The 10,744-nt window shown below is 38.8% G+C and overlaps 1 protein-coding gene across 1 annotated transcript; it reads right to left on the reverse strand.

The window, feature by feature from the left end:
* Window positions 1-9,918: 9,918 nt before the first annotated feature.
* Window positions 9,919-10,243, reverse strand: LOC110541148 (small ribosomal subunit protein eS27-like). The gene has a single exon (XM_021627946.2). The coding sequence runs from the start codon at window positions 10,226-10,228 to the stop codon at window positions 9,935-9,937; it is 294 nt and encodes a 97-aa protein (XP_021483621.1). The 5' UTR covers window positions 10,229-10,243; the 3' UTR covers window positions 9,919-9,934.
* Between the last annotated feature and the right edge of the window lie 501 nt (window positions 10,244-10,744).

Below are 10,744 nucleotides of genomic sequence, written 5' to 3' on the forward strand. Positions count from 1 at the left end.
TCTTAGAGTCTCTGTTCCCCCATTTACACTCCCTCTTTCAGGTGGACACTGTTAGACTAGCCTGCAGGACTGTCAGGTTACCAATCTTTTCCCTGCCCTTAAAGAAAAAAATACCCCAGTGAACCCTAGACCCTGCTATATATTATATTAATAAGAATGTGAAGGTACATTTCATTAGTCTGCTCAGTTCAAAGTCAAAACCTAGGAAATTTCAATTACAAGACCATAGTAGGAGACCTCCTTGTCATTCAGTATATTACCCTTAATCCTACATCACTTTGAACCTTCTCTACCTAGGAAGCTGCCCAATTAAATAAAAATTAAAGTTTCATTTCCTACTTTACATTGTCACATAAGTAAACAGGAGTAAAGGTGTGGGATCTGGATAAAGGGATCAGATAAAATCTTGTTGGGTTTCATAAGATAGAGTCATGCGTGCACAGGATCAGAGATTCTGGACACTGAGGAACATTCCTTTACTCATCTCCATGGTAACCTCAAGATTCTCTCAGGGGCTGATTGGCTGAAATGGTGAATGATGACATGCAAAAGGTTAAAGCCAGTAAGAGTTTCCAAGCAAGTTATTAAAAGGGCCAACTGGATAGCCTGCATGAGAGAAAGGCTGAGTAACCCTACATGCCTCAATCTGGGCAATTGAAAGCACACAACAGAGAAATGACAGTTTGTGCGTCCAAGAATCCTAGTTTAGGTAAAATGCCAAATATTTATTTGAAGTGGTCATTTAAAGCCACATGTCTTTGATATATGAGTTTCACATTATCACAGATTATATTATTATTTGTTAAATGTACAGATATGCCCTCAGTCAGTGAATTACTTTCCGGGAATATGTTACCTGACCAAGGCAACTCTTTGAACAGAAAGTGTTTAATTGGGACTTTGCTTATATTTTTACAGAAACCATCCATGATGTCATGTCTACAATCAGTCACCTTGTTGTAGACTTCCAGCAGAACTGAGAGCTTTTCATACTAGCCACAAATGGCAGGACAAAAGAGGGATACTGAGAGAGACATAGAGAGATAAATGCTAGACAGACAGATATAGAAATAGAGAGAGACCAATAGAAGGAAATTCATAAAGTGATGTAGACCAAGAGACAGAGCCTCCATTCTGTCTGGTCATTTTCATTGGCATATCAACCTGAAAGAACACCCTCCTATAATATTACTCCAATAGAAAATATATTATCTAACTAACAAGGCCATACCTCCTAACCCTAGCCAGATATTGCCTCACTGGGGACTTATACATAAAAAGATGGGCTTCTAGGGGACATTGTAATTCAAATCATCAGGAAGTAGAAGAAGATGAAAGGACTTCTAGGCTAACAGAAAATAGTTATCCTGATATTTTGTTACTCAATACAATTATTAAAGTTCCAGCAACTTCCAAGTTCTAAAGAAGAGGACTGGCAATTCCCTTTGGAAAAAATGTGGAATATTCTCTTAATGGATTATTCATCAGCTAAGAAAATGACATCATGATATTTTTAGGCAAATGGATGAACCCAAGAAAAATAATCCTGTGTGAAGAACCACAAAGGCAGAAAGAAAATATGGCATATATTCACTTATTGGGAGGACTCTTTTTAGTGGGGTATAAAGTTCCAATAAGTCATCTACTGTAACTAAACCAGTATTCCAAAGGAGGGATTGGGTAGCAGTTAATTTAGTTGCTGAGCAAGGGTATCCTATAGAAATTTTCAAGCAACCCAAGACCTTGTTATTAAAATATATTGTTCTTTATCCACAAATCATTGATTGGTGCCATGTTCTTGGATCCAGAGACATGCATCCTTCTGCATCAAATGGGATTATATACAGAGAAGGACCTCCCTATGAGAGAAGTAGAGGAAGGGCATAGGTTTTGAAGAAGGAGGGTGGGTGGGATTGGCAGGAGAAGATGGAGGGAGCAACAGAGAGGACACAAAGTGAACAAATGGTAAAAAATTAATACATAAGAAAATCTGTGATCAAGGTGATGAAGTATAGAGCTCTTCAGGACTGAAGGCTTCTTCTTGGGGTAGGTGCCAGGGTAAGGCAAGGATGAACTCAGTTTTGTTTAAGGGAATTGGCACTGAGACTCTGATCATGTTCCAATGTGTATATACTCAATGCATACTTCAATTGATGTATTTTATAGGTAAAAAATAGTGTGAGAAATGTGTAATAATTTGAACCTGAAAGCAAAGGAAAAGGAGTGTAATGTATATTATATGAAATTCTCACAAAATCAATAAAATAATATATTGACAACTTTTACAATGACTTTTAACATGGAGAAAAGATTCTGCTAAAGGAGGACAGAGTTTGACCTTTTAAGGCATGCTTTCCAGGAACTTATTATGTAGCAGAGAATCCTAGCCATGAACTAGTAGTTACCCATCTACCTCAGATCCCATGAGCTCAGGTTGCATCTCTGTACAATCAATCCTGGCATTAACATTAACTTTAGAGGTTTTTTTTTTGTTTGTTTGCTTGTTTTGTTTTGTTTTTCTGGAGGATCACTGAAGGAAACACACCTGCCTTTGTGCCCTAAGCATATAACACTGATACATTTCTCTGTCCTGTTATCCCCAGGACCATGAGGGTTCCTCATTGACCAATGAATAGGACACAGCTGCTCATCCAGGCATGTCAGCCAAGGCAATTGTGCTCATAGTGGATTAGCAACACTAGTTGGGACACACTATTTGCCAAAGAGATTATTATATATAAAATATTATATCAATAAGAATTTGAGCCTCCATTTAGTGAGTACATGAACACTGCTCAGTTCAAAGTAACAACCTAGGAAATTTCAGATCCAATACCCCTTTAGGAGACAACTTTGTCATTCGGTACATTTCCCTTAATCCCACACCACTTTAAAAGTTCCCTACTTTGGAAGCTGTCCAATTAAATAAACATTAAAATTTAATTTTCTACCTGACATTGTATCAGAAGTAAACAGCAGTAAAGGTTTAGGATCAGGATGACAAAGGCTTGTTGGGTTTCATAAGAAAAAGTCACGTGTGCACAGGATCAGTGATACTGGACACTGAGAAAAGTGTTTACTCATCTCCATGGAATCCTCAAGATTCTTTCAGGTCCTGATTGGCTGAGAGGGAGAATGACATCATAAAACACTTGAAAGCCTGTAAGAGCTTTAGAGCCATTTATTAAAAGGGCCAAGTGGACAGCCTGCTTAAGAGAAAGGCTGAGCAGCCCTACATGCCTCAAACTGGACAGCTGAAAGCTACCAACAGAGATTCCAGTTCCTGTGTTCAAGACACTTAGTTTGAGTGTCACATATTTCTTTCAAATGATCATTAATAATGTCACCTGTCCATTACATGTCACTTTCACATTATCACAGATTCCATTATAAATTGTTAAATGCACAGATATGCCAAATCAGTGAAATACTTTGCTCCCTGACCAAGGCAAATCATTGAACAAAAATCAATTAATTAGACCTTGCTTATATTTTCACAGAGATCATCCATTATGTCACTTCAGTAAGCAGCATCTTGTTATAGTCCTTAAAAAGAACTGAGATAGCTTCATAATGAACCACAAGTGTCAGGCAAAAAGGGGAGAGAGAGAGAGAGAGAGAGAGAGAGAGAGAGAGAGAGAGAGAGAGAGAAAGAGACAGAGTCAGGTTCAAAAATAGAGAGACTGAGACTGACAGAAAAAAAAGATATAAAGTGACAGAGACCAGGAGACAGAAAATCCATTCTTTCTGGTCACTTTCTTTGGCATATCAACCTCAAAGAACAATCTCCCATTATACAACTCCAAAAGGAATAATTTTATCTAACCCTTACCCCCTAACCCTTCCTGGACTGATCCTCACTGGGGACTAAGAATGTAAATTGCAATTAAAATCATGAGGAAGAAGAAGAATGTGGAGGGACTTCTAGATTAAAAGAACATAGTTATCCTGATAGTTTGGCATTCAATACAATGATTAATGTTCCAGCAAAGTTCTACAGAGCAGGAGTAACAATTTCCTTTGGGGAAAATGTGGTATATTTCCATAACCGAATATTATTCAGCTAAGAAATTATTCACTATTCAGGCATATTTATAGAACCAGAAAAAAACCATCCTGGGTGAAGTAACTAAAATGCAGAAAGACAAATATGGTATGTATTCACTTATTGAGAGGTCTCCTAATCATGGGGGATAAAGTTCCAATAGGACATCCATTGTGAGCAAACCAGTCTCCCGCTAGGGGAATTGAGTGGAAGTGAATTGAGTTGTGGGGCCAGAGCATCCTACAGAAATTTTTAAGCAACCCAGGCTCTTGTTATTAAAATATGTTACTCTCTTTTCTTAATTGATAGATCAGTGTCATGTTCTTCTACAGACAGAAATGCTTCCTTCTGCAACAAATCGGAATGCACAGAGACCCACAGTCCGATATTATGCAGAGAGATACCTTGAAACACCCATCCTCAAATGGGATTTTATTATGAAATTCACCTTCCTCTTAGAGCTTTGGGAAGTGTGTAAGAGAGGAGGCAGGCAGAATGTCGTGAGCAGAAGACCAAAGTACAATGCCCTAAGAATCAGACTGCAGAGGAAAATGATACAGACAGCCTTGATGAGACATGATTAGCTAGGATCAGATAGAAGGGGGAGGAGGTCCTTCCCAATCAGGGAACTAGAGAAAGGGCATAGGAGTTTAAAAGGGGGTGGGTGTGATTGGAAGGAGAAGAGGGAGGCGCCAGCATAGGGAATACAAAGTGAACAAATTGTGATGAATAATCACATTAAAAATGTGATCAAGGTGATGAAATAAGTACCTCATCAGGACTGATGGCTTCATGTTGAGGGTGGTGCCAGGGTGTGGCAAAGATGAACTCAGTGTCTTTAAGGGACTTGGCACTGATCATGTTCTAATGAGTGTATGAATAACACATACTTCAATTGAGGTATTGTAAAGAAAAACGTTTTTTTTGTGACACATGGGTAGGAATTTTAACCTTGGATCTTTGGAAAAAGATATAATGTATATTATATGAAATTCACACATAATCAGTAAAAAATAATATGACCACCTTTACAATGACTTTTAACATGGAGAAAAGATTCCACAAAAAAAGGAGAGCAGATTTTGATTTTGTAAGGTATGCTTTCTAGGAACTCATTATGTACCAGAGAATACTAGCCATGAAGTAGTAAGTTACCCAGCCTACTTCAGACTCCTTGAATGCATGTTGCACCTTTTAACAAACAGTCCTGCCACTAAACAACTTTTAGAGGGTTTTTCTGGAGGACCACAGCAGGAAACACAGTTGCTCTTGTGTCCTAGTCACATAACACAGACCCATTACTTTGTCCTGAAGTCCCCATTTTAAAAGTAAACCCCAGGACCATGATGGTTACTGACCACTGAAGAGGACACAGCTGCACATCCAGCCAGGTCAGCCAAGGCAACTGATCTCATAGAGGGTTGGCAACACTAGTGTGGAACAGCACAAGCAGGCAATAGTTCACTGTCCCTCAATTCTCCATTCATACTTACAGTTCTTTCTCTGTTTCACCCAAATCAGTCCCAGGAATTACCAAGTTTCCTTTTCTTTTCCCTGCTCTTAAAGACTCAATATCCTATTGAATCCTAGACCCTGCCAGCCTCTGATATCAATAAGAATGTGAAGGTACACTTAGTGAGGGAATCTGTAATTGCTCAGTTCAAAGCCACTACCTAGGAAATTTCAGATCCAAGACCACTAATGGAGATCATCTTGTCATTTGGTACATTCCCATAATCACACATTACTTTGAAGCTTCCCTACTTAGGAAGCTGTCCAATTAAATAAATATTACAGTTTCATATCCTATCTGACATTGTCACAGAGGCGAACAGGTGTAAAAGTGTAGGATCTAGATAAAGGGAAAGTGTTTAAACCTCAAGATTTTATAGGTATGATTGGGTATGATTGGCAGAATGTTGTCATGCAACAGATGAAAGCCAGTGAGAGTTTCAGGAGTTAGTAATTAAAAGGGGCCAAGAGGACAGCATGCTTGAGAGAAAGGCTGAGCAACCCTACATGCTTCAATTGGGGCAGCTGAGAGCACACAACCCGGAGATGACAGTTCCTGTGTCCACAACTCTTATTTCAGGAAAAGGGTCAAATATTGCTTTCAAGTAGTCATTAATAAAGTCAGGTTTCCTGACATGTGACTTTCACATTATCACAGATTCCATTATTATTTGTTAAATGCAGAGGTAAGTCCTCAGTCAGTGAATTATTTATTGTGAAAATGCTCTCTGACCAAGGCAACTCTTTGAACAAAATGTGTTAAATAGGGACTTGCTTACATTGTTGCAGAGACCATCCAGGATGTCACATCAGCAAGCAGTCATCTTGTTGTAGTACTTCAGCAGAATGGAGAACTTTTCATACTGAACCATAACTGTCAATCAGAGAGAGGGAAAATGAGAGAGTACGAGCTAGACAGACATATTCAGAAATAGAGAGACTGAACAGACAGACACAAAGATAAAATGTGACAGAGATAGAGAGACAGAGACTCCATTCTGTCTGGTCACTTTCATTGGCATATCAACCTCAAAGCACACCATCTCATAATATAACTCCAATAGGAATTACATTATCTAACGAGACCATTCCATCTAACCTTTCCTAGTCATTCCCTCACTGTGGACTGACCTTATATATACAAGAGATTCAAGGGGAAATTGCAATTCAATCACCAGGAAGTGGAAGAAGATGGAGGGTCTTCTAGGCTGAAAGAACATAGTTATCCTGGAAGTTTCTCATTCAATACAATGAATAAATTCAAGCAACTTCCAAAGCCTAAAGAATAGTACTGGCAATCTCCTTTTGGAAAAATGTGAAATATTTCCATAATGAAATATTATTGAGGTAGAAAATGACATCCTGGTATTTTTAGGCAAATGGATTAAACCAAAAAAATCATCCTGGGTGATGTAACTAAAATGCAGACAGACAAATATAGTATGTATTCACTTAGAGGGAGTCTCCTAATATTGGTGCATGAAGTACCTATAGGACATCTATTGTGACCAAACCAGTGTTCCACTACCGGAATTTGGTGGCATTTAATTTAGTTGTGGGTCCAGGACATCCTATGGAAATTTTCAAGCAACCCAAACTGTTGTTATTAAAATATGTTGCTCTCTACCCTCAACTAATAGATCAGTGCCATGTTCTTGCATCCACAGATATGCATCAAGTGTTATTGCATACAGAGAACCTCTGTCTGATATTATGAAGAGACTTAAAAACCCAAGCTCTAAATAGGATTGCCCTATGAAATTCTCCCTCCTCTCAGAGCTCTGGGAAGCCAACAAAGATGAGGCAGGAAGAGTAAAAATAACTACAGGGAATTGAGGACACAAGGAGAACAATGCCTTGAGAATCAGGCCCCAAGAGAAGATGATGCAGCCAGCCATGATGATATCTGATAAGCTAGAGTCAGATAGAAGGGAGAGGAAGACCTCCACTATCAGGGAACTAAAGAAATGGCATAGGGGTATAAGAAAGAGGGTAGGTGGGACCCGAAGGAGAATGAGGGGGCAGCAGAGGGGATACAAAGTGAACAAATCATAATAAATATATACATAAGGAAAATTGTGATAATGTGATGAAGTATAGAGCTCTTCAGGACTGATGGCTTGTTCTTAGTAGTGGAGCCTATTTTACAAGTAAGAATGTGAAGTTACACTTAGTTAGGATGCAAGTAACTGCTCAGTTAAAACTCACTTCCTAGAAAAATTCAGATCCAAGAACACAGTAGGAAACTACCTTATTATTTGGTACATTCCCATAATCCCACATGATTTTGAAGCTCCCTACATAGGAAGCTGTCCAATTCAATAAACATTAAAGTTTCATTTCCTACCTGTCATTTTTTAATTGAGACCATGCTTATATTTATTTATAGAGACTATACAAAATATCACATAAGCAAGCATACAACATGTTGAAGCCCCTCAGCAGAACTGAGAGTTTTATTACTTAACCACAATGGCAGGCAGATAGAGGGGGACAGAGAGATCAAGACAGAGAAAGAGCCAGAGAAACAGATTCAGAAACATTGAGAGAGACTGACAGAAACAAAGATATAAATTGACAGAGACAGAGAGATAAGGTCTCCATTCTGTCTGGTCATTTTTATTGGCATATCAACCTCCAAGTACAACCTCCTATAATATAACTCCAAAATAAATTATATTTTTTGTATTTTTATTTTACTTATTGTCTGTTTATTTTTATTCTTTTTAAGTTTAATTTAATTTTATTTTTAATTACAAATCATTTACTTTCTATTCCCCCTCTAGTCTCCTCCCTCTTCCCCTCCCAATACCTCACTCCTTCCCCTTCTCCACACATGCCCCACCCCAAGTCCAATGGTAGGAGAAAAATTCTTTTTCTTTCTTCTGATGCTAGTTTGTTAGGGCTCATCAGGAGTGGCTGTATTGTCTTCCTCTGTGGCCTGGTAAGGCTGCTCCACCATCAGGGTGAGGTGATCAAAGAGCAGGCCAATCAGTTCATGTCAGAGGCAGTGCCTCCTTGCATTACTCTGGAACCCACTTGGACAATGAACTTCCATGAGCTACATCTGGGCAGGGGTTCTAGGTTATCTCCATGCATGGTACTTGGTTGGAGTATGAATGTCAGGAAAGACCCCTGTGCTCAATTTTTTTTTGGTTCTGTTGCTCTCCTTATGGAGCTCCTGTCCTCTCCATATCTTACTATCTTACTATTTCCCACTTATTTCTCCTTCCTTGCATTCTGTCCAAAGTTTGGCTGTAAGTCTCAGTATCTACTTTGATTAGTCTGCAGGGCAGAGCCTTTCAGAGGCCCTCTGAAGCAGGCTCCTAACTTGTTTCCTATATTCTTCTTCTTCTGATGTCCATCCTCTTTGCCTTTCCAGATGGGGATTGAGTATTTTAGCCAGAGTCCTCCCTCCAGATTAGTTTCTTTAGGTGTACAGATTTTAGTAGGTTTATCCTATATTATATGTCTATATGAGTGAGTAGATACTGTGTGTGTCTTTCAGATTCTGGAATAGCTCACTCAGGATGATCCTTTCCAATTCCCACCATTTACCTGCAAACTTCATGATTTCTTTGCTTTTCATTGCTGAGTAATATTCCATTGTATAGATGTACCACTATTTCTGTATTGATTCTTCATTTGAGAGACATCTGGGTTGTTTCCAGGTTCTGGCTAATAAAAATAAAGCTGCTACAAACATGGTTGAACAAATGTCCTTATTGTGCACTTGAGACTCTTTTGGATATATGGTTAGGAGTAGTATGGCTGGATCTTGAGGAAGCGCTATTTCTAGTTTTCTGAGAAAGTGTCAGATTGCTTTCCATGGTGGTTGTACAAGTCTACATTCCCACCAGTAATGGCGGATGTTTTCTCTTTCTCCACAAGGTCTCCATCATGTGTTGTCAGTTGAGTTTTTGATCATGGCTCTTCTGACTGGTGTAAGGTGAAAGCTCAGATTTGTTTTGATTTGCATTTCCCTGATGGCTAATGATGTTAAGCATATCTTTAAGTGTTTCTCTGCCATTAGATATTCCTCTATTGAGAATTCTGTTTAGCTCTCTTTCCATTTTTTAATTGCATTACTTGAATTGATGATTTTCAACTTCTTTAGTTATTTATATAAACTGGATAATGGCCCTATGTCACAGTGAGGGTTGGTGAAGAGTCTTTCCCAAACTGCATTCATTTTGTTTCATGACAGTGTCCTTTCCTTTACAAAAGATTTTCAGTTTCAAGAGGTCCCATGTATGTATTATTGCTCTTAGTGGTTGTGCTGTTCGTGTTTTCTTCAGGAAGTTGTCTTCTGTGCCAATGAGTTTAAGGCTCTTCTCCATTTTCATTTCTTTTCTTTTTTTTTTATCCAAAATGTGTTTATTGGGATGGCTCCCACTCATCCTCAATCGGACGCATTCCGTGCTGCTTCCTTCTGAAGGAGCATGCTTCTGTCAGCCTTGCTTTTCTGCCAGTAGGCTGACAGAGAACAGTGGAGCAGCCAACACACAATACTACCATTTGTGCATGGCTAAAGACCGTGGTGATTTTATAGCATCCTGGGCATTTCACATCCATAAAGTAGGAACTGGGGCTCTGCACCAGGATCTTTTTCTTGTGTTTCTTCTTCTCCTCTTCTGGAGAGGGATGAAGGAGATCCTTTGCGAGAGGCATGTTCTCGTAGAGAGGTTGTCACCGCCAGAAAGCCTCCATTTTTATTTCTAACCGATTTAATATTTCTGGTTTTATGTTGAGGTCTTTAATCCACTTGGATTTTACTTTTCTGCAGGGTGAAGAGTATGGATCCCTTTGCATTTTTCCACATGTAGACATCCAGTTAGACCACCACAGTATGTTGAAGATGCTTTTATTTTTTATTTTTTCCATTGTACAGTTTCAGAATCTTTCTCAAAAATCAGATGTCCATAGTGTGTGGTTTTTTTTCTGGGGCTTCTATTTGGTTTCATTGATCCACCACTCAGTTTCAATGCCAGTGCAATGCAGTTTTTATTACTGTTGCTGTATAGTACAACATGAGATCAGGGATGGAGATAACTCCAGAAGATCTTGTATTATAGAGGACTGTTTTGGCAATTCAGGGTTTCTTGTTTTTCCATATGGAATTGAGAATTTTTCTTTCAAGGTCTATAAATAATTCTCTTGGTGGAAATTTTATGGGAATTGCATTTT

The sequence above is a fragment of the Meriones unguiculatus genome, assembly GCF_030254825.1.
Source record: "Meriones unguiculatus strain TT.TT164.6M chromosome Y unlocalized genomic scaffold, Bangor_MerUng_6.1 ChrY_unordered_Scaffold_32, whole genome shotgun sequence".
NCBI lineage: Eukaryota > Metazoa > Chordata > Mammalia > Rodentia > Muridae > Meriones > Meriones unguiculatus.